Source organism: Mytilus galloprovincialis, chromosome 2, assembly GCF_965363235.1.
Source record: "Mytilus galloprovincialis chromosome 2, xbMytGall1.hap1.1, whole genome shotgun sequence".
Taxonomy (NCBI): Eukaryota; Metazoa; Mollusca; class Bivalvia; order Mytilida; family Mytilidae; genus Mytilus; species Mytilus galloprovincialis.
Window position 1 is genome coordinate 47728637 of NC_134839.1, and position 25423 is coordinate 47754059.

A 25423-nucleotide genomic window follows, 5' to 3' on the forward strand; every position below is an offset into this window, starting at 1 on the left:
CTTACTATTTTGGTCAAAAATCATAAATGAAATATAATGGACAGTTACAAAAAAAGAAATAGTAAAACTATGCAAAAATAAAGACTTTTAACTGTGTACTATCTTAAATGTTATTAAACATGATTAGTGTTGATTTAAGTGATATAAAAAAGCATATATTTATTTTTTTTTTCAGCTCCTGAGTTCAGTGTATGATTATTGTTTGCTGAAGAACAAAAGATACTGGATAGCCTAAGATGGCAGATATAACATATTTAGAGGTGAAAGCTATACATTTTATCAATCACAAAGTCTTCATTGACATTCAGATTGTGCTCTCTCCTATTTTTTCAATGCCAACTAAAATATTCAGATGTTGAAATAAATTACTATGACATTTAAGAGATAATTGTATTGGCTCAATGTAACATACATGTATATATTTGTATAATCAAATTGATAATTATATTGGATGAAAGGATTTTGTTATTTATTTTACAGATGCAACAGAGATTAATGAATACATAGAACTACTGCTAGATAATGGGCAAACAATACATATTCCTGTGGCAGTATCTGAGTATACTTTCCAAAAATTGAAACCTGACAAGGTAAAAGATTATGCCCATTACTCATTGGAAGTAGGACTGATCTTCCGATATTTTCTTAATCTTTGTAAGGAACCAGTAAGGGAACAGTTTCTCCCACTCCTTAAAATGATGATGGTGCAGCTCAGAGGCCATAGTATATGTGCTAAGTACCCTAAGGAGATTTTACGAATGCTAGTACAGCAATATTCTGTAATGGGTTTACAAGAAGCCTGTCAGGTATTCTGTGCTAGCTTTGTAAACCTTCATGGAAGGAAAGATGGCAATGTTCCCGCTGATTTAGTTCAAGAATGGAACGTAAAAGAAAGCAAAAAACACATTAAACATATGTTTTCAAACAAAGAAAATTCAACAATTGAGCATAAGACTTCAGCTCTACCAAGCATACACAAAATTGCAAGTAACTTTGACACTGAAGTTGGAACTCTTGTTAGAGCCAAACGACACAAAGATAAAAGCTATGATGATGAAGTATGTGTTATTATGGAGGATTTAAGAGAAATTTTGCCATTTACTCATAAAGAAGGAAGATCATATGAAACTTTTAAAAATATTCCTAAGTCACTGTGTGAGAAAGTAGATGGTTTGAAATTACAGAAGTGGTTCAAGAAACACAAAAACTCTTTTCCCTTGTAATCCTATTGAAATTTATCATTATAGATGCTTTTAACACACATTGATTATATCAGACCTACTCCAGGTAGTATGAGAGCATTTCTACAAATTATTTGCTTACAAAATGCCAAAATGTAGTTTTCTAAATTTTATAAAACTATAAATATAGTGCTTATTTTTATTTTTTAATTCACTATGTGCAGTTTGTGCTTTGCTCATTGTTGAAGTCTGTACATTGGCCTATATTAAACTTTAAACAAAATGTAGTTTGCAAAGGTGATTGTATTGATAAATTTGAGAAAATATATATACTAAATGTTTATTTCTTCTTCGTTCAGATATTTGTATTTTTTACATCTGTAATGGAATAAATAAATGTTTACATTACTAATTGCATTAATGCATCAAATTTATTTTTTTCATACTAAAAAGTTAACAGCCGTCAGCAAATCAAAATTACATTGGTCTCATACTACCTTGAATACAAATTTAAATAGACACTGTATTTGTACAGTCATATCTAGATGCTTTCTACTCTGGCTATAATTTTAGAAATGTTAAGAACATAACTCTGCTTTAAATCTGGGAAATCCTCTGATACTACCTGAGGGTCTGCATAACGCTTATTTACAGAAATTTTGAGAGCAAGATTTTCAGACAAACCTGTATAAATTTGTGGCAAAACAGAATTTTGAATACAATTTTCAGATCTGAAATAGGTTTTCAACATATTTAGGGCCACAGCCTTTTGTTTTTTATTAAATAACAAAGATTCTGATGCAGAAGTGATTTCAATGTGTGTGGAAATACACAGTGAACATTGACATGTTCTCCTGCAGATGTCACAGCAGTTGTGTGCATTTCTTGTTTTATCTACTTCTGCCTCAAAGTGGTTAAGTAATACTTGTCTGCGGCATATTGATGTGTTTTTCACATACATTTTCATTTTTTCATTTAGATTTGTTGAACATAAATCTGTATTGTTATAGAAAAGAGTTGCACTTGAGGGCTCACCATCTCTTCCACATCTTCCGATTTCCTGAACAAAAGCTGTAAGTAAAATATCAGTTGATCAAACATTACAGAAGAGCCTACACAACCACTCTATACTTATACATATCCAACATAGAAATTATCTTAATTGTAATAATGCCTACCCATGTTAAACTACAATAAAGTGTGGCTTACATCAGCTATTTCTTAAACTTCCGTTTCTTAGTTGCCATTATAGGTTGGATCAACTCAATCAAATAGTTGAAATAATTGAAAGTCTATCTTGCATGATTCATCTGACCTTGAGGTTATTTCATTTCATGGTTAATTGATTAAACTTTTCATTTTACATGTATTTTGTGGATACTTAAAATTACAAGTCAACTATTTGGTTTATGGATTGGATGAACAATATGTGATTAAAAAATAATTCTAATTCTTTAAATTTAAGACCAAGAACTGTGTTTTAACTTAATGTTTAATAGGAAAACAGTTGGATTTCAATATTGTTTTCATGTAACATACTTTCCATGGTACTTGGAGGCCCAATATGTACCACATGCCTCACATCAGGCACATCGATTCCCATGCCATATGCCTCAGTTGCATACAGTAGTCTTAGACTTCCTTTTTCCAAATCCTTCATGTCTTGGGTGATCCAAGCTTTTAGCTGTGAAGGAGATATGGTTTCAAAACTTTGATAAGAACAGATCTCAATCATTGTTAAACCAAGGTTTTATAATTTTAAAATAATGACAAATGTTATAGATGATATTCACTGTTATAGGAGGTTTCTTCCTTGAATCTTAATATATTGAGAAATGGAACCTAGAAAATTCCAAAATGTTAAAACAAAATTTAAAAAAATACAAAGGATGACATAAATTGATGGCTTACTTTTACAAAGAACTATTGTCCAGAAAAATAAATAGTAAAAAATCAATCAGGGTAATAAATGAAATTGGAATTTTGGTATATTTATGAGTACCTGCTGTGACTGTGGTGAGTGATATTGAGAAACTATAGGAGAAAAACTCTCTGCCTCAGTATCTGAAGTAACATTTCCAATAGATGTCACAGTTCTCTGGTGAAGCACCCCACACCATTTTAAGGGTACATATACTATTGTTTTTCTGTAGTTTTCCATTTTTGTTTTAAGTTCTTGGATTATGGGATCCACTGTTTTGAACATTGACTCCTCTGCAGTATTTTCCCCTCCAGTAGATGGGGGTCTTTTTTCTACACTGAGGTACACATTTGGTCTATTTACAAGAAAATGTTATGTGTATTTTAATGAATTAGTTGTACAACCAGGGTTATAACAGATAAACTCTAATTTGATTTTGAAGAATTTTTTTATGCAATTACACCTTATGTAAGAATCTTGGATTTTGATTGGTTGATAGCTAGTGTATTTTTTCACCAATTTACTGTTATCAAATGAATATCGATCATTTTTAAACACCGCCAGGGTATTTACCTTAGGTGCTACAATGGTGCGAGAATAGGTATATATTTTGCGTATACATTTTTATTGTAAACCTTAACTGGTTCACCATGGGTATGTTGTCCACATGGCTAAGAATATTGTTTGGGGATTACTGGAATACAAGGAATGCTTTAGTATACAGTCCAATTGTTTTAAATGACTTTATAATTTTTGAAAATATTTGATAAACAAACAAACAATCAGTTTGTATGTATTCCAGTAGAGAAATGTGTGTTTTATATATGGTTAAAATAATACCATGGTCTATATGCTTTCGGTGACCTACGAAATTACATATTGGGGCACCAGATCAAGTGGTGTAGTGCTCTTGTATTTAAGACTTAAAGACTCTCGGTGAGTCAGGATTTTATAAGAAGAATGTGCTTCTTAATTAATTCCAGTGTCTGACTGAGTATCAGAGATAAAACTGAAATTTTTTAAGGCTCGAGAAATTTAACATTCCATCAACTGGTATTTTTTGCAAATACTCATCATTCACATAATATATCTGTTTACAAATGAATCACAAAAAAATAGAGTTATTATTGATAGTTAACTGTTATAAAATATTCATAATGTATTGTCAGCTTTATAGTCACCATTCCCAAGTTTTAATAAATTGATACTATGATAGGTACATGTATGAAATGTATAATCAAAAGTTAAATTATAACTTATACATATATTGAGATATATTTTCATGTTTTTCATTTTGTTATTGGCTGTGAACTAACTGTCAGTAGATGTGTGTACAATATATCAGATATAGATTTAGTGTCTTTTTATTGTGGGGATGTGTAAGTACATTGCCAACTCCACTATATTTTTTGGTTTAAATGTTTTTTTATAAGTATCCATCTGATGAGTCAAGCTCTTTTCATTTCATCTCTGATTAATAGTTGTCTGATTGGCAATCATACCACATCACATTTCATAATATCATGTTTCTAAATTTTTAATAAGCTTATGTCTCTACCTATCTGGTGATTCAACAATAATTACTGGCTCTTTCATTCTCAGTGATGAGCAAATATTTTTTTGAGACATGCCATTTGCTGTTGCTGTTAGAGCTAAGATGTTTGAGTCTTTCATTACAGCTCTGAGTAGACCTAGCTTCTGGTAAGCAGGCCGAAAATCAGAGTTTCCCCAGGATAGGATGCAATGTGCTTCATCCACCACAAGATGTGTTATCTATAAACAAGTAATTTTATCAGTTGGATGATATTTGAATTTTTTTTACGGATCAACTCTTCAACATCAAGGGCATTTTTATTTTATTTTTTTCATACTTTTAAGTTTTACTTTTTTTTTCTTTCATCTGCCTGACCACAATGCATTTTATCATTAAAAATAACATACGTACATCTTCACCCACTTTAAGTAGTTAAGTAGTTTGTCCCTTTATTTTGTATTTATTTTGAAATTAAACTGGTTTGTTGGAATTTTGTATCAAATTACACGTTACTGAAGATTCTCCTCAACATTTGCCTTGCACTACATGACAAAAATGTAAGACTATACAAAAACTCAGACTTTAAAAAAACATTAATACCACAGTTTTTCAATTTGATGATTAGGCTGTAAGCTTGCCATACAACACAGTGGTCATTTTTAAAATCAACCAATGGAAAACAACTAATGTATAATTTGTTTAACTAACGAATACTGGTACGTTTGGTGTGGTCTTATACATATATCCAAACACATTTGTAACGAATATGTTGTCAAAGTAAATCTGACAAAGATGTTTACAGGACAAATTTCATTTGGTTAAATCATGTCCAGGGTATAGATCTGTGCAAAATAGAATTTTTACCTATTTTTTTAATGTTCTTGGCCAAATTGGTACAAACTAAGCTATCATAATAATGCAGCTTGAAAATTATACCACATATGTTGTGCTAATATTATTGTTTACTCTGTAACTACTGTTCTATTTTATTTGTCGTATATTGTATATATTTTTGTTTTCCATATATAATTACATGTTTCAAATTTCATGGTTAATAAATTCAAGGTTTTTGGGGAGTAAAGAATAAGAGATTTGAATAATGGGACACTTAAGAGGATAATTTTATACAGTGGTAAAAATTTAATTTCATAACAGAGTTTGAAATTGACAGTAAAATGTATAGCAATCATTTGAGGTACATGATGTTAGAATAATTTTCCGTACCATACCCCTTATTACTTTTGAAAGTGTCATCAGACATATGGCTATATACATATATATAAATGTCTCATATTTATTTTAAATAATGTTGGTATAATAGTACATACACGATTAGCAATATTCTTTTTCATGAGAATCTTTTTAACCTCAGGATGAACAATATGCTCAGGATGAGATATGATATAGTTAATTCCTGCATCACCGTCAGTTAATCTTTGCACAATGAGTGCAGTCTGAAATATTTAGAAGTATGTGTTGAGTTGTACAGTTATTATCTGATTTCAATTTTTATTTTGTTCATTGATTGTTTATTACCATTGTCAAATTTACTTTTAGTCATGTGAAATAAAGGAATGAAGATGTAATAAAAATGTATTGATAAAGATATTGTCTAATTATTTTAATGTATTTAAATGTAATCAATGAAGTTTACAAGATAGATATTAACCTGTCAATATAAGTGATTCCTTTACATGTAGTACAAACGTAATTAATTCATTGCCAAAAAGCAAGGTTAATAAATTGATACCATACACATATAGTTATTTTTAATGATTATATCAAAGAAAGAACTGCAATTGCTTGCTTTCAATGTACAAATGTTTTCAACATGCAACATTAATATAACTGAAATCTTTTAAGAAATTGAACCATTAAATGAAAAAGATTACACTCATGTATGCAGAACACTTCATCGGATAAACAAACCAAAGAAATAAATGTTCAGAAATATCAATTTACAAAAAGCAGTAGTTAAACAATCCTTTAAGTTTACATGAGAGACAAAGGACCAGTTGAATATACATACTCCTAAGTTAAAAGATGGTTGTCAACACCTTGACAAAAAAAGGTGAAATATTACAAAAGTAAAACAAAACACAATATATCAAGAGAAGTTAGTTCAAACTCTTAGAGTTATGCTAAAATTCAAATCTTGTAAGTTAGAAATGAACATGCCAAAGTATGCACAATTTATCCCAAAATATATTTTATGTATAACGATTAGAAAATGTGGTATGGTGGCCAATGAGAAACTGTCAACCATCAATGAAATAGTATTGATAAAAGCAACTATACAGAAGGTCACCATTTGGTATTCAGCAATGAGCAAAGTTCGCTATATTTGGCTACACATGAAAAATAAAGAATTGAAAAGAATGGTGAGGTGTATGCAATAAAGATTAAAGGAAACCCATTATGACCAATCGGTAATCAATTTCATTCTGAAAAGCTAAAGTAACAAGTTCTTCATGCATTACAGATAACAATCAAGATGTTCACAAATAAAAAAAAGTCTGATTGTGTCTGAAACATCTGTTCACAGGCAGTACTGCACAAAATCTTAGAGCAGACATTAATATAAATAAGAAGATTTAATATGAGGGCCAATGAGACAGGATTGTTTTTACAAACTTTATAATTTAAATTGTATATGAATGTATATATATACAACATTACTTTACATTCTGTGGTGTATGTCTGACACTCTAAAAATCTCAGAAAGTTTTAGAACAGTTGAATTTTTTCACGAATTTATTATCGCTTCCCAAGTTAAATAAAAGAATAAAAACCAACAGAATGAAAAAAGTTGTGATAACCCTCACTTGTCAATTAAACAAATTTTTCACTTTCTCCAAATCATCAATCTGTGATTATCATTGCAACAACAGTTAATGCAACAGTTGAAAGCACATATTTGCATAAACAGTTATTGTCAATGCCAAGAGTATCAGGACATATTCTGGGTGTAACATTAACCAAGGTTAATGTTAGCTTAATACCCAGTCCCCAATCATGTATATCAAATAACTGAAAATGCCAAATGTGCAATCTATTGCAATAACTACATTAACTGCAGGCAATGGAAACTGTACTTCTCTATTTCTTTTATCTTTGAAAGATTTTACAATGACACAGACTCACACTAGGCTTTATAAATATAACTTGAACAAGAAAACAGTAACACAATAACAATTTTGAAAAAAAAAAAAAAATAGAACTTTTTTTTTCAATACCTGTTGGTTTTTATACGACCGCAAAATTTGAAAAATTTTTCGTCGTATATTGCTATCACGTTGGCGTCGGCGTCGTCGTCCGGCGTCCGAATACTTTTAGTTTTCGCACTCTAACTTTAGTAAAAGTGAATGGAAATCTATGAAATTTTAACACAAGGTTTATGACCACAAAAGGAAGGTTGGTATTGATTTTGGGAGTTTTGGTCCCAACATTTTAGGAATTAGGGGCCAAAAAGGGCCCAAATAAGCATTTTCTTGGTTTTCGCACTATAACTTTAGTTTAAGTGAATAGAAATCTATGAAATTTTGACACAAGGTTTATGACCACAAAAAGAAGGTTGGGATTGATTTTGGGGGTTTTGGTTCCAACAGTTTAGGAATTAAGGGCCAAAAAAGGGCCCAAATAAGCATTATTTTTGGTTTTCGCACAATAACTTTAGTATAAGTAAATAGAAATCAATGAAATTTTAGCACAAGGTTTATGACCACAAAAGGAAGGTTGGGATTGATTTTTGGAGTTGAGGTCACAACAGTTTATGAATTAGGGGCCAAAAAGGGGCCCTATTAAGCATTATTTTTGGTTTTTGCACCATAACTTTAGTATAAGTAAATAGAAATCTATGAAATTTAAACACAAGGTTTATGACCATAAAAGGAAGGTTGGGTTTGATTTTGGGAGTTTTGGTCCTAACAGTTTAGGAATAAGGGGCCCAAAGGGTCCAAAATTGAACTTTGTGTGATTTCATCAAAAATTGAATAATTGGGGTTCTTTGATATGCCGAATCTAACTATGTATGTAGATTCTTAATTTTTGGTCCCATTTTCAAATTGGTCTACATTAAGGTCCAAAGGGTCCAAAATTAAACTTAGTTTGATTTTAACAAAAATTGAATCCTTGGGGTTCTTTGATATGCTGAATTTAAAAATGTACTTAGATTTTTAATTATTGGCCTAGTTTTCAAGTTGGTCCAAATGGGGGTCCAAAATTAAACTTTGTTTGATTTCTTCAAAAATTGAATAAATGGGTTCTTTGATATGCCAAATCTAACTGTGTATGTAGATTCTTAATTTTTGGTCCAGTTTTCAAATTGGTCTACCTTAAGGTCCAAAGGGGCCCAGTTTTCAAGTTGGTCCAAATCAGGATTCCATATCAAGTATTGTGCAATAGCAAGAAATTTTCAATTGCACAGTATTGCACAATAGCAAGAAATATCTAATTGCACAATATTGTGCAATAGCAATTAATTTTCAATTGGAGTTATCTTTCTTTGTATAGAATAGTAGTTGATAATATATGTTGGAAATTTGCCAGACATGACTATGATGTCATTTTCTATTTTTATTTGCCAATAACTTTATGTAAATAACTTCATTGGAAATTTGCCAATATAAAATGTTGCTGATGAAGTTTTTTTTATTGTTTTATACAATAAACAATGTATATTCACTTTTACTACCAACCAATCTTTACCATTCAGTGATAACAAGCACTTTATTTTACATTTTAATATTTTATGATGTATTTAAAAGAGTAGTTATTGTTGCAAACTCCATTAGAAATTTGAATTGATATCAGTTTTGGAAAAAGGGAAACGGGGATGTGAAAAAGGGGGGGGGGGGTTAAATTTTTCTCATTTCAGATTTCATAAATAAAAAGAAAATTTCTTCAAACATTTTTTTGAGAGGATTAATATTCAACAGCATAGTGAATTGCTCAAAGGCAAAAAAAACCTTTTAAGTTCATTAGACCACATTCATTCTGTGTCAGAAACCTATGCTGTGTCAACTATTTAATTTTAGATTTAAATAAGAAGAAATCTTTAATTGATTTGTAAAAATCTTGACATTTGTTTTGTGTAAAAAAACCCATGTAATGTCAAAAATTTGATCACAATCCAAATTCAGAGCTGTATCACGCTTGAATGTTTTGTCCATACTTGCCCCAACTGTTCAGGGTTCGACCGCTGCGGTCGTATAAAGCTGCGCCCTGCGGAGCACCTGGTTACTATTTGGAGTTGGAAGGTCCTCTAAATATTTTATAATTTCATCGTCAATTACAATGGCTTTGTCTCCAAATCTAGTTTTTTGTTCTTGAATAATGCTTGTGAGGCCATTAATAATGACCACACAAGCATTTTCAGCTGTCAAAAATGGAAGAGCCTGTAAACACAAGTTCTCATGTAAAAGTTTAAAAGTACACTCAAATCTTGAAAGATAAAATAACAGTAGCCTCATCATGAATAAAAATGTATGTGGGATATGATGCAAAAAGGAAAGCCTTCATACATCTTAAATTCTATGGTATAAACAATTAAAGAAAAGTAGTCTGAATAAAATTGGGACATTTTTTCAGCATTTAACTGAACACTCAAATAAAAAACTCTTAATATCCAGGAACAATCTATACAATACTCAAATTGCTAGGAACGAATTTTCTATTTCTTTTTAAATAATAATATAAATACCGTTGTCTTCTGACATATATCGAATTGATAAAAGCTGACTGTCAATGAGTCATTGACCAGATAAAAAAAAATCAATTAAAAACTACTGAGCGTTGCTATCCATTCTCTTAAATATTTATTATCATATCATGTCGATTCTCAATTGAAAATTGAATGATACAGCTTAAACAGCAAATATTTGGATTGTTTATTTACAAAAATAAAATAAAAGTTTGACAGCACATGAAACTAAATCTGCATTTGCCTGTATTATGACGGTTTTGCCGTATCCTGTTGGCAAAACTACTAGCACATCATTCCTCTTTTGACATTCTGTAATTGCTGCTGTTTGTTTATCTTTTAAAGATGAATACTGTGTAGTCATCACAGAGTTCATACGCTGCAAAACTCCAGAAACGTCGTCTATAGACGCTGACGACATTTTCAACTGGTACCGTATGTGGACGTCGTCAAACCGGGAACCGAAACGTTCAAGTTCAAGGCCATCATTAGCTCATACCGACCGTTAATATTTGTATATTCCGAAGGCATACTGAATGTTTTACGGAGGGGACCAACCTAATATTTAACGTTCACAACAGAGACATTAAATATAACTAGAACACACCCGCGAAATCGCGGGCATATACAGCTTGTGAACTGTTGTAGGATGATTTTTTGTAAAAGATATTATATATGGAGAATTTCATAAAAGGTATCAAAAGCCCTCTCCCTTTTTCCAAAGTTCGATATTTGTTTCCTTTCTGTTAAATTCAATTATTTTTGTGTTTCTGCCCTCAGACCATAATATATTCTTCTCCTTTGCTACAATGCTTCTTTTGGTAAAAGTCGAATCAAATTAAAAAATTGCACCGTTTCAAACATGAAATAAATGTAACTGCTTATATATAGACCATTATTAAGTCTAATAAAATATGCTTCTAGGACAATCATGCCATCAGTGCCCTTTCTTTTGAGAGCCTTATTAACATACCAATGGTAGGATATAAATCATGTATAAATGACTAAGACCGGCTTATTTGAGGGGTGGTCGGAGGGGTCTTGATCCTGAAATCCCGGGCCTAAAATCATGAAATCCCGAGATGCAGAATTTAAAGTAATTCATATCCCGAAATCCCGAAATCGAAAAATATATTCCCGGATTCCGTAAGGATCAATCCCCAAATCCCGAGCTTAAAAACACCCGATACCGACGCCCCGAAAAAGGTCCTGCCTCCCTCTAATCTCTACCTTACTTTCATTTTTGCCAAATCACTATTTTCCCTTTCAACCATAAATTTTTATGCCCCTTTTATGGGCATTATATTTTCTAGTCTGTGCATACGTGCGTTCGTTCGTTCGGTCGGTCGTCCGTCCGTCTGTCCCGCTTCAGGTTAAAGTTTTTGGTCGAGGTAGTTTTAGATGAAGTTGAGCATGTTTTACTTATTAATATATATGCAAGTGGTATGACCCCTTAAATAGTAAACATTTCAAAGAAAACAGTAGACAGGATCAGGGACTTTCTATACTAACATAGAAAGTCCCTGACAGAATACGGAGTCTCTATATATAAAAGTAGTATAATCGTAGTTTACATGTAGATAAACGCCAAAAATAATTCTCCTCTCTAAGGAGGTATGATAATTGTGGTTCTTGCGATCTAAACACCATGATATGAAACGCGAAAAATAATTGTCCTCTCTGAGGAGGTATAATAGTTGTGATTCTTGCGATCTAAACACCATGATATGGAGAACGCTCTGGATGGCTTATTTATTTTTCATTTGTGTTATCTATCATACGATTGGTTGTACTTGTGTCACATGTTTTATTTATTTTAATATATTTGCAACTGGTATGACCCCTTAGATAGTAAACATTAACATTTCAAAGAAAACAGTAGACAGAATACAGAGAGTCTCTATATATTGAAGTAGTATAATCGTAGTTTACATGTAGATGAACGCGAAAAATAATTGTCCTCTATAAGGGGGTATAATAGTTGTGGTTCTTGCGATCTAAACACCATGATATTGAGAACGCTCTGATTGGCTTATTTATTTTTCATTTTTGTTGTCTATCATACGATTGGTTGTATTTGTGCATGTTTCAAACCGGAAGTCTTAACTATGACTAAAATTTAGTCTGATGACGGAATCATATCCGGACTTCTTTTTTGCCGTTTTTCTCCCAAAATAACTCAATCTGAAAAATCATAAGAATGGATGACAAATGCGACTATGCATGTTACCTATAGGACACAGAGGCATGATTCTTGATTTATTGTGGAAGGAAGAGAAGCGACACACAAAATGAGGTCTTCTCGTTTAATAGTATAGATGCCTTGTGTAAGGAGAATGCTATGCTCTCTGAAGATGGCCTGTTAAAGGTTAAACATATTGAGTGGATTGGGAAACAAGTAATTGCAACGTATATTAATGCCTTTTCACTTTGCTGGTGCGAGTGCTGTCCTGTAGTGGCATTAGCCTGCTCTTTTTCTAAATCTATACAAGGGTGTTTTTTTACGTGCAAGAGATATTGCACTCTCTTAACGCAGGTCAGCCGTACATATCTTAATTCCCCTTTGATTTGACAATCATTGTTTCTCAAGACCATACTCGTAAATGGTGTCGAGGAGTGGTCCTGTTGGTATGTAACATATGTCCTTAAACAACATGCATGCATGTTTTGTGTTGTTTTTGTTGTTGTTGCTGCTGTGTATGTATTGATTTAGTGTCATTAATAAATTCCACATATCCTTTGTTTTTTTTTCCCATTATACATTCGTATGAAGCGTCAGTCAAAGTTCTTATCGTGTATCCGATCAATCCATTGCATTGCTTACTTATTTTATTTATTATCATCTGTCTTTGTTCTAAATAAACATGAATTATTTACCACTGAACGTAAACAAACAACAATCCATCAATCAAACAATATCCTTCCTTTTCCGTTTGCTTAATTTTTCACACTATTGTTTTGAATCTAGATTGTCGCTTATGATTCATTTGTAAAATGTATTTCATTGTGTAGCAGTAGCAATTCTGCTTGAGCTTTGGGTGCAGACACGGGGGGTCAACTTCCTATTATTGGGTATACGGGGATGTGCCAAAAATATGGGTCATAATTTTGCGAGATTTTATATAAAAATGACCCTCCTTTTTAATGACATCCTATATTAAAATGCATTTACGTTTGATAACTATATATTGATTCGGGGTATGATCTACATATCATATATAAATATGTTATTGAGAATCATACATTATTAATGGTCAATTATTATATTAAATTAAATCAATTCATTTGAAAATTCACCTTTCAAACAAAGTGCTTTCAAATAAGTTCCCAAATGAACCCCGGTGAGTTAGTGCTTATATAAGTATGGGTCATATTTTAAATATTGTATATAAGAATAGGTCATTCTTTCTGAAATATTTATATAACTATAGGTACTGAATTTCAGTGAATGTTATATTAAAATGGGTACGTTTTTTGAGGCAAAATTGGCACACCCCTACCAAGAAAATATCGAAGTTACCCCCCCCCCCCCCCCCCCCCCCCGTGGGTGCAGACCACGGCTTGGTCTAGTTTGTTTTCAACAGAGACAATTGATGCCAAATGTAAAAGCGCTATCAAAATAACTAAGTAAATGAAACCAAAAACAGTGAAACAATATAAAATTTCTTGATCGATGCCACTGCTTGTGGACGTTTCGTCCCCGAGGGTATCAACAGCCCAGTAGTAATATCAATTATATGGTCATTTTAATAAATTTCCTGTTACAAAACTTTGAATTTTCAGAAAAACTAAGGATTTTCTTATCCCAGGAATAGATTACCTAAGCCGTATTTGGGACAACTTTTTGGAATTTTGGGTCCTCAATGCTCTTCAACTTTGTATTTGTTTAACTTTATCTGAGCGTCACTGGTGAGTCTTGTGTAGACGAAACGCGCGTCTGACGTTTTAATTTATAATACTGGTACCTTTGATAACTATTAACTGAAAAATGGAGCATTCAATAACTTCAATATTACCAGTATTATGTAGGAATTTGGTAGCTACACTTTCATTAAAGGGCGATTGCTTTCCTAGGTTGGACTGAACATGTATGACGACCGTTCAACATAATAATTCCAAACCAATAAAACCAATGGTGATTGGAGTTTTTAACGACGGCTCGCACGGTCGTTAAACCAATTATATAAAATGTATAAGAACTATAATTTATTTATAGTCTATAAAGAAGGTTGTAAATGAGTTGCGAAGATGCATGCAAATACTAAACGTTTAGAATATAAATAAGTATCTTTAACAGATGAATTCAAAATATCAACTTGTTATCTATTCAATTTAAAAGCATCATGTAAATTATTCAATAAAAAAATATGCAATTTATATTATAAATAAGAGAGATAACAATAATGATTACATATAGAAACTGTCTGCCGTTTTGGCGTTCTCAGTGTGACTTCAAAACCCTGAATTTGAAATTAAAACTGCCAGCACGATTTTTTTTTTAATATATCAGGCTAGCTACAATTTAATATTGAGGGGGAGAGGGGTAGAATGAAATTAAAAAAAGGCAAATCAGGACTGAGTTTTGAGTGAATAAAAGGGTTAGGATGTGACAAAAAAAAAAAGTCTCGACTGATAAACACAATTAAAAAAAAAAAAACACTTTGCGGCAGGACCGACTATAGAATGAAAAATAAAAAGACAGGACATGGATTACAAAAAAAAATTTAAAAAAAATGCAGGACAAAATTTGTCATCTCCCCATAAAAATCAAATTGCAGCTTCCTATTAAATGTCATGTATAAACGGGAAATTTTCTGAAAATCTGATCTAGATCGAGTGCCCAAAATAATTTTGAAAAATGTGTTTCTTTGTAATAAATATATATATACAGTACAGTAAAGAGAAATATTTACTTTTGTCCGCATACTGTATAGAAAAGTATCCAAATATCAAGTATATCGTACACATGTATTTATGTCTCTGCATAAATTATATGTATAAAAACCCCGGGATAAAAACTCTGATAATTTTGACAATCCTGGTTTTATATATAGCAGAGACATACAATATTATATGTCTCTGGTTATAAAAATCAAATTTTAAACCGAACAAAATAAATATACTTCTAATCTCAATAATAAAGTTAATCTAAAACTTAATTAAACTCTTAACTACTGATTAATTTACATATCATAAAAAAAATGAAAATAAAACAAAAATGAAAAGAGTTGTCTCCCATGATTTTTATGTGTCTGTCAAATACCCTGTAAATAATCTGTTTGTAAAATGGGGATAGCCTGATTTAAACCCAAGTTCATCTTTCTTCATTTTTTTAACAGTAGAAATTCCAAAAAAAACCAGTAACACTATTCCGTATACGAAACTTAATGTAAATAATAATCCCTATTCATTGAGTCAGATCCGCCATATTGGATAAGTAATAAGAGGTTGGGCTAATGTTATTGTCAAATATTTAACGTTTCATACATATTGACTGCCCTAAGGGCTCATTAATGCAGACATGAGCTGGGGAACAGAGCTTTGGGTAAGTTTCCAAATTGTTGCAACGGTCAAAAGTTGCAATATAATTACAAAAGTCTCCCACAATTTACCAAAACAACAGGAAGCCGTTGTCGTTTCAAGGAAAATATTTAGTGTGATACTCAAATCGTTGTCAGCTTGGCTAACAAGGCTCTATAGTGTGATAAACTATAGCACCACATTCTTCGTTAAAGACATGCTTTTGATACTGCATATTAGTTTGAACACAATGAAATAAGTCATGTACATGTATGTACAAATGAAAGGCAAAATATAGTCTCGGAATCCTGGTCCCCTCTAGATCTCTGATTGATCATTTCCATGTTCATCAAATTAAATTCTGTCCCTTTCCATTTGTGCTGAGTTATTTTGCCCCAAATAAATAAATCTATATTTTGTTCGACAATAATATGTTTTTTATTGTCGGTTTTTAATAAATAATAAACATTTTGATTGAACATGATGAATGTGGGATAAGATTAAGTCAAATCAAACAGACTAAAAAGTAAACTTGGACCTTCTATAAAGTCAAATCTGACAGTCAATAAAGTTACCATGGACCGTCAACAATAACAACTGTAACAAAGTATTACATTACAGGGTTTCAGCTAGGATTTCAAGAGCTTTAAATAGTCACTTTTGCGTGAGATGAAAATCAACCTTATTTTGGATAATAGCAAGGGATGGAGGATGTTTATTATACAAGCCATATTAACAAGTCAAAATTGAAAACAACGTTCAAAGAATCAAACCTACACAAATGTATGATTGATTTGGATACAAATCACAAATTTTATCATGTAAGAAATTTCGTTGAAGAGGGGTCTAAATACAGCACAAACAACATTTTCCAAAAGACCAAAAGAATGAAGAAAAAAATATTTTAACAAAACGCATTTGACAAGCAGGTCGAACAACTGATGTTCTTAAACCCTGCTGACTGCCATTGACGATTGCCAAATAAATTGATCACAAGGTGTAAAAAAAATGGATCTCTATATTACTTATAATACCAAGTAGAAAACAATAAACTTGCGTCAATGATGTAAACCACAACATGAGGTGCTAAATCTATTACACCACTCCACTTTTAAAGAGTCAAAATAGGATGAATAGATTATATAAACCAGAGGGAAAATATAATACAAGCCCAAACGAAATTTATATAAACAATTCTTCTCATATATTTTATGATAGTATGATACTAAACCCCTATCGGGAGGGATTGTGCCTGTTATTCATATGATGAAGACGTAATCTTTCAATCAGTTTAATTGAGGTCTGGAGCTGGCATGTCAGTTAACTGCTAGTAGTCTGTTGTTATTTATGTATTAGGCCACACCAATTTAATGCCTTGTTCGACGGACCCGCCCGCACCTATTTTTTTAATTTTTTTTATATTCCCGCTTCCCGCATCCGGAAATGTAATCATGTCCATTTCCCGCACCGTTATTTTTTGGTAAATATTATAAAAAGATAATTACACTTGTTTTTATAATCACATTCTTACCTGTACATAACGATTTTAAACATATAAGCACCCCCAGTACACTGTGTAAATATCTGTGATAATATTTGATTCAGCATGAAACCCATTTACCCAAGTGGGAGTGCTCCGATATAGGGAAAACAGTAGTATTAAATTTTCCCAGCATTAGGTTGGCCTTTTGTGCACCCAAGGCAGGTGAAGGAAGTCAAATTAGGAGCGCTGTGATTGGATGTAAGGGTACAATATATTTTTTATTTATCTATGAATAACTGCAGTGTGTATATTTACAATATAAATTTTGAAACCTATTGAAATATTTTCTAGAGAATTATTCGAAATGACTTCCAAAATTTCGTAAATTTAGTGCAAAATGACGGTGGGCATGGATAACATAAACAATTGCAAGCTCTGTTGGAAGTTGGTCGTGATACTATTTGGCTTTAATTTTTGAAACAGAATAATAAAGTTCTAACACAACATATAACTGTTTTATCCAGGTTTTTATCTTAAAAAGTGGTAAATTTAGAAAATGTTACTATTGTCGCCTATGGCAGAATAAATAGTACCATTTCCCCATAAATATCTACATGTATAACAGAGGAAAATACCTGTACAGAACAAAACATTGGTTTCCTTCCCCCTTTCTTATATTCCCTATCAAAAAATGTTTGTTGTTAGAAATAAACTTCAAAGAACTTCTGAAAGAAGTCTTCAAATGCAATTATATAGCATGCTGGCAATACAAAACTATCCATAACGGCTGCATGTTTATGCACCTGTCCTGATTGATTCAGGGGCCTTTCGTTCAGCAGTTAGATATTGTTTGTTGATGTTCATTAAAAATGTTTGGTATTTTCCCGTTTGTATATATGTCAAATAATATAAATTAGATCGTTGGTTTTCCTGTTCGAATTGTGTACACTTACAATTTTGGGGTCCCTTATAGCTTGCTGTTTGGTCTGGGTCAAAGCCCTGTGTTAAAGGCCGTACTACATGTATGACCTGTATTTGTTATTATAAGGTTGGGAACAATCCTCCCTCAGACAGGGCACATATGGGGTCATTTTACTGTTGTAGAAAAGAAAAAAAGAAATACCAAGGATTTGTATAGTGCTAGTTACAAATCCTTTGAAAAACTAAGAATTTTTTACCTATAAAGAGGAGGAATACATCATATTTTAAACAACTATTCTAAAAGAGGGGTCCACTTTAAAATTTTGAATAATATTTAAGTAAAAGTGTTAACATGGCTAAAGTCCAGGAATATTACAAAATTCTTGGACATGTTTTGACCATTTAATACCAGATAAATATGTAGTTCTTTGGGAAAATATGAGCCCTTTTGTACTAAAAAGTGATATTTCCAAAAAATATATTATAACTTATATTGACCCCTCATCAAAGGGATATTTATAAAACTGAGGGGTTGTTCCCAACCTGATTATGACTTGGATTGAGAATTGTCTCATTAATTGGCACACATACATATATACCAAATCTAATTATTCAATTATTTCTTGGTGAATATAATATTGTCAAAACCTACTATTGTTTACCAAAAAAAATTATAATCGCTCACCTTTACTTTTCAAGCTTCGCCTCAAAAATTTGCAAATGAAATATTTTTTATTAAAATTTTCAAATCGCTCGCTCGCCCCAATTTTTGGAGTCCAAAAATCCAAAGAACAAGAAATTAAATTCAGGGTTCTCGCTAAGGATTTTTGAAGGCGAGTCCAGGGACTCATCATTTTTGGGTATGATGAGTCCAACAGTAAGAAGAAAATATTTTATTGCAATATAAAGTAATATTTTAGTCCCAATTTCCTAACAGAGCAATGAAATCAATTCAAATTCAGATCACTTTTAAACTTTTGCTATAAAATGATGATATTTGTGTTTAACTGTGTTCAGTTTATACAAAATATTTCAATCTTGATGCATCTGTGGACTCACCAGTTTTGAAAATGGTGAGTCCAGACAGATTTTGATGAGTCCAGGACAGGACTCATGGACTCGCCTTAGTGAGAACCCTGAAATTGTTGCGGCCTTATTGTCATTTTGTTTATTTTCTTTTGTTACATCTTCTGACATCGGACTCGGACTTCTCTTGAACTGAATTTTAATGTGCGTATTGTTATGTGTTTACTTTTCTACATTGGCTAGAGATATAGGGGGAGGGTTGAGATCTCAAAACATGTTTAACCCCAAAGTCGGGAGCCTCTGGCCTTTGTTAGTCTTGTATGATTTTTAATTTTAGTTTCTTGTGTATAATTCAGAGTTTAGTATGACGTCCATTATCACTGAACTAGTATACATACATGTATTTTAAGGGGCCAGCTGAAGGATGCCTCCGGGTGCGGGAGTTTCTCGCTACATTGAAGACCCATTGGTGGCCTTCGGCTGTTGACTGCTCTATGGTCGGATTGTAGTCGCTTTGACAAATTCCCCAATTCCTTTCTCAATTTTATTTTAAGTCTAAATTGAAAACAACATTCAATCATATGACAGCGTTGGATAAAAACCACAATTTTTATATGTGTGCATTTAACAAATGTCATTGTAGAAGGTTCCAAATACTGCACAAACAACATTTTCTAAAAGACCAAAAGAGTGAGAAAAAAAATTGTTTTAACAAAATGCATTTGACAGGGTGCTAGTGAAAAATGGCAATTTTACGCGTAAATGTCATTGAAAAAAAGGCAAATATCTAAGCCTCAAAATTTATAAGCATATGTCTTAAAATGCATACATGTACAACAAATGTATATGTACATAATATTACAAACAAAATACTTTATATAACTCGGGCTATATGGTAAAATCAAGTTTCAGTTAAAATGGAGTAATAATATTCAATACTTAAAGTTACAATCTTCTCTGTTTGACTTTAAAATCGCAGGAGATCTATAAATCCCCTGAGAAACGACAGACAAAGGTGCAGGCTTCACCATGAAGGGAATGGGGGTCAATATAAAAGGGTAGGCGCTTTGCGCTGTTCAAACTTTGTACATTAGCTAGAACACTGCATACAAATAGAAATAAGTTAAACAAAAACACTGAGTGGATGTGGCAGGGTACTTGTACATCCCAACAACAGAAAAAGACTAAACTGACAAATGAATGATAAGTGCACTACTTGTTTTATTACGACCGCAAAAAAAATTATAGATCTTCATGAAATTTTTTCAGAAGGCTAAATACCACCTTTTTTTTATGAGGCCAACAGTTCAAGATTAAAGGGCCAAAAAGAGGCCAAAAACAAGCATTTTTCTAGTTTCCAGATAATAACAGTTAAACTTGTGTGTAAGTGTATGGATCTCTCTGAAATTGTACCACAATGTTCTATATAACAAAGGGAAGACTGGGATTGAGTTTTGGGGTTATAGCTCTATTGCACTATAGATTTGTAAGATCTTTGACTACATTTATATTTTATATTGTGTCAGAAACCAATATTATGTCAAAAATTTGATCACAATCCAACCCAAACCGTATCAAGTTTGAATATTGTGTCCAAATTTGCCCCAACTGTTCAGGATTCGACCTCTGCGGTCATATCAGGCTGTGCTCAGCGAAGCATTTTAGTTTGTTTTTCTACCTTTAAAATTGTGCTTTATTAATAGTCCAGGCAAGAATGCTAATATAAAGACAAATCTGCCAACATGATAGAGAGGGTATATTTTTATTGATCTTAAATAAATTTTGTGTTCAGTTTTCCTTTATTTATTTGCTTTTGTTACCAGCTACATGTTTGTAAGTACAAGTTATCACCTATTATGGGCTTGTAATATAATGACTCCGTGGACAACTTGAATGTATCTGAAGCATTTGCAGATCCAACAGTTTATTTGACTACACTTAAGTTAATTCTTTTGGCCATGTTGGCTGAAACAAATTGTAACGAAACTGCCTGTAACTACAAAACTTTAATCAAATTTGAGTAGCGTCACTTCTACGGTTCTTGAGTAATGTCAATTTATAACGTAAGATGCAGGCATCTTTAAATTTTGTCAATCAGCCATCTGCATACATGTACTTTTTTTTGCTGCATAAGAACCTTCTTGCAGATGGGAATTCATCTACCAGGATGATGAACTTTCACAATTTTGACATGCAGGCAGAGCAGTACAACTTAAATGTTCTAAACAACTGTTGCAAGTCTGAATTTTGCAATGCCCAAAAATCACAAGAAACAACACTTTTGGTTGGCTTATCAATGGGATCATGAGAAACACAGACTAAATGAGTAAATGATCATGATTGTCTAACTTAGAAAAGTTCAAAATTAGGAACAATCATTTATTTTGAGTAGTTCATGTACATGTATGTATTTCACAATATTGTGTTTTAGAGCATTTTCATGATCATGCAATTGTGACAAATCATGAAAGTTAGTACAAATAGGAATTATTGTATGTACATGGCATGCATGGTATGATTTAGAATTACTCCACATTTCAGAGTTACATTTTGTAACATTGTAGATTTGAAGTAAAAAAAAAGATAAGGAATCCATGTAGTTTAAATAGCAGAAATATCAGCTAGACCAGATCTAGTTATAAGTCAAATGGCCTGCAAACTGATAGGAGCTATTTAATATCTTATAGCAATTTTTATAATTTTGATGAAATGTGTATATACATTTGTAAGTAATTATTATATTACAAAGTGGAAGGAGAAAAATTTAAGTGGCCAAAATAATGTGCAAAGGAAGGTCTACAATGTACATAGAAATCAAATGAAATAATCATCAATTGACATCTGATTAGGAGTTATTGCCCTTAAATGAGGAAAACTGGCAAATACTTAGTTCATTCATGTTAACTAGTCAATAACAATTTTTTGACTGGACATACATGTAACTTTACCATTTTTCCTGGTCAAAGTCTTGTTAGTGACAGTTAGGAGTATACAAAATTTATGTTGGTTACATGTTATTGTAATTACTATTAAAGCCTTTTAATGTTTCTTTTCCTAAATAAATATATGTTTGAAAATTTATATATATATATATATATATATATAAGAGATAGAGAGAAAAGAAATCTTTTTACAAAATTTTACTTTGTCAAGGATATCATGAAATATATCCCAGATTTCTGAAATAAACATTGCAATTTGTCTAGACATTGATTTGACATGTTAAGATTTAATCAGATGTTATTTGTCCATTTGACTCATTCTAAATCAGATTTGTTCCTTCTTCAACTGATTGCCAAAAAATGCTTTAAAATGAGTTGCACTGGTGCACCAGCTGCATTATAATACATTATGGAGCTGGCTAACAATCATGATTTTATTATCATAGTAATTGCTTCCTGAAGACCCATTTACATCACCTCTATAGATACATACAAGTGTATTGTTTATAGATTATGTGTCAGATCACTGTCTGTTTTACAAGTGTTTAGAGAATGAGGAAGATGTTGATACTGACCTGTGGTGTTCCATATGCCAGGTCTTTTGATATGACCTTTAGTGCAATTGTACACCTGGATAGAAAATGTTTATCTATTACAGCTGATATATTAGCAAAATCTGCTGCTCCAAGAAGGATGCTCCAAAAATGTTTTTCATGAAAGCTAGGTTTGTTAGATAAAATTTCAAATAAAAAGTTTTATTCAAATCCGAGGAGGGAGGCAAATTGAAAACTTTCTCCCTCCTTTAGACACCTACTTATATGACAGTTAAGTTTCACTCAAAAGAGTTCAAACTAGCATATATATGTGTGTGATAAAATGATTGTCCATATTTATTTTTTATGTGGTTCAGTTGCTAATTAGGTAAAAATATATCCACGTCAAATAACTAGTAAATTTTGTACAGTTACAAAATTTGTTCAATTGTCAAAATGCTATGCACAAATTGTTGTGTAAACATGGTAAACAAAATGATTCACGAATTCCTTAGTTTCTGCTAGACAAATTATGTAACCAATACTATGAAGTGTAAACCTGAGTTTTTGTAATTCATGCTGTCTTTTTCTGCAGATTAAGATCGGAAATGTGGAATAAATTTGTTACCACACCTAATTTGAAATAATTACTGTACTGAGCAGTGATTCAGGGGGCAATAATAGTAAGGCAAAAAAAAAAACTATATTTGTTTAGGATACTCTATCTTTCCTATTTTGAGTGCCTACCCTAAATCAATTTTTGGAAAGTAATCAAGTTTTATACATATTTTTATAATCTGGTAAGTTTAAGGGAACGATGAATGGTTAATCAATATTTTGTATGCAGTTTTACCAACTTTGACTCGTCTCAATCTCATTTTCATGGAGCTGTTATAGGCCCTGACTCCTCAGTCATGGTTTCTTTGATTTTTGGCCTTTTTTTGCATAGTTTTCATGTTTAAGTTTGTGAAATTTGAATAGGTCAGTTTAAAGGAAAACCTATAGCTACATAAACTAGGATCAGTCAATAGTATTTGGTATGTAACTGGATAAGCTTTATAAATTTATCTCATTTCCACTGAGATTTTTTGACCCTTTTACTGTCAGTCAGAATCATGGCTTATTGACTAAAAAATTTCATAATGTGCATGTGAATGTATTGAATAATTGATAATTAAAATTTACTTTACAAATTACATGTCATGCACATATATACATGTAGTCAAGAAATATTTCTGTGTTAAAAAGTTATTTTAGAAAAATCTTCATATACATTTTGGGGCCTTGGTGGTCAAAGTAGTCTCCTGTATCACTAGCCTTTCAACAGTAAGGTTTTAAGTTCAAGTCCAGCATTTGGCAGGTGTGTTCTCCAACCTTAGTTGACTAGGATTGTTAGTTTCCCTACTGAATGTAGTGGTTCTCTCAGGGCACTCTGGTTTCCTTCTAATAGAAATGTATAGATCGATCTGCAACCTTATATTGTTGTACATATGTATTTTCAGTTCTGTCTGTATTGGTAGTGACATTGAATAATCTAATACATGCACAAAAAGTACATATACAAATTATCCTGGTATTTTTTCCTCATATTTAAGGTTTTACATCTGAAAGGGGGTTAATTATTACACAGCCCATTGAAGTTCATACGTTTCATCCTGGTCATTATTTTTAAATATATCTGTATGAATTTTGTTAATATATATAGATCAAAAGGTTTTCAATTTATTGTTCAATCTGATGCTATACAACCAGGATGCAGCATTTATTTGAAGTTTAATATTTAGAACACAGGATTAAAAACACTGTTGTTTCGAAGGAATTTGTGACCTTATATGTTCTTGATGATTTTAATCTACAAAAATGACAGAAAAAAATGACCCAGTTGCAAACAAGGTGAAATTTGATTTGCCCTTGGAAAAAAACATGTACTGTATTTCGTCTCTTCTCTTCTCATTTGTAATCATATATCTTTTTGTTATGTTCCCCATAATCATTAGTTGCTTGTTCTCTTCTTTTTAGTTTAAACTTTGAGAAAAGGTCAAAATTTATCTTGTCTTATATATATTATTTGTCATACTAAGTGTTTACTTTACTTTAAAGTCTGAAAATCATAGATGTGTAAAAATGTTTTAAAGATATAGGTATATATATATATATATATATATACCATATCTGTAGGTATGATTTATGGGTCAAGAAATTTGACCTTTCATTCATAAAACTGTCATTAGAAATTGACATACTTACACTAGTACATGTAATACAACACAAATCATGTGTAAAGATGTATAAACCTTACACTTTAGATGTGGTTTAATGATGTGATTATGTGTATACCAACTGTTATATCAAATTGTCGTAAAGATGATTAAGATCTGTACTGTTATTATGAGAGTTCTACCCATAAGTCATCAATTCCATGTGTTGTAGCTTAAAAAACATGCATTCCTAGTAAAAAATTTATTATATATATCATTCTAAGTACATTTAGTGCAGTATTATTTGTACAATATATATATGCATCTTAATCTTTTTTTTTTTAATAATGCATGGAACGGGTATAAAAATTTTAGTGAAAACTTTCCAACATGTCCAAGGTGAATTCAAATCTTAAGAAATTCTTTTTTGTATGTCATTTTTACCTAAAATTTATGAGTCTTC

At 31.7% G+C, this 25423-nt stretch overlaps 1 protein-coding gene and 2 long non-coding RNA genes across 8 annotated transcripts in view; 2 read left to right on the top strand and 1 right to left on the bottom strand.

The window, feature by feature from the left end:
• Positions 1-400: 400 nt before the first annotated feature.
• Positions 401-6392, top strand: LOC143063722 (uncharacterized). The gene is made up of 2 exons (XR_012975085.1): positions 401-590; positions 2161-6392. It is a non-coding gene; the product is annotated as an uncharacterized LOC143063722 (long non-coding RNA).
• Positions 1647-3432, bottom strand: LOC143063721 (uncharacterized). Its single transcript, XR_012975084.1, has 3 exons — positions 3184-3432; positions 2721-2865; positions 1647-2252 (listed from the first exon to the last, which is right to left on the bottom strand). It is a non-coding gene; the product is annotated as an uncharacterized LOC143063721 (long non-coding RNA).
• Positions 6393-15730: 9338 nt separating the features above from the next.
• The window catches only part of LOC143063723 (cdc42-interacting protein 4 homolog), a 41442-nt gene continuing 31749 nt past the window's right edge, over positions 15731-25423 (top strand). For all 6 annotated transcript variants that reach the window (XM_076236051.1, XM_076236050.1, XM_076236053.1 and 3 more), the window contains exon 1: positions 15731-15882. In XM_076236051.1, the coding sequence (XP_076092166.1) occupies positions 15859-15882 (24 nt within the window). In that variant the 5' untranslated portion in view covers positions 15731-15858. The remainder of the gene's footprint in view (positions 15883-25423) is intronic.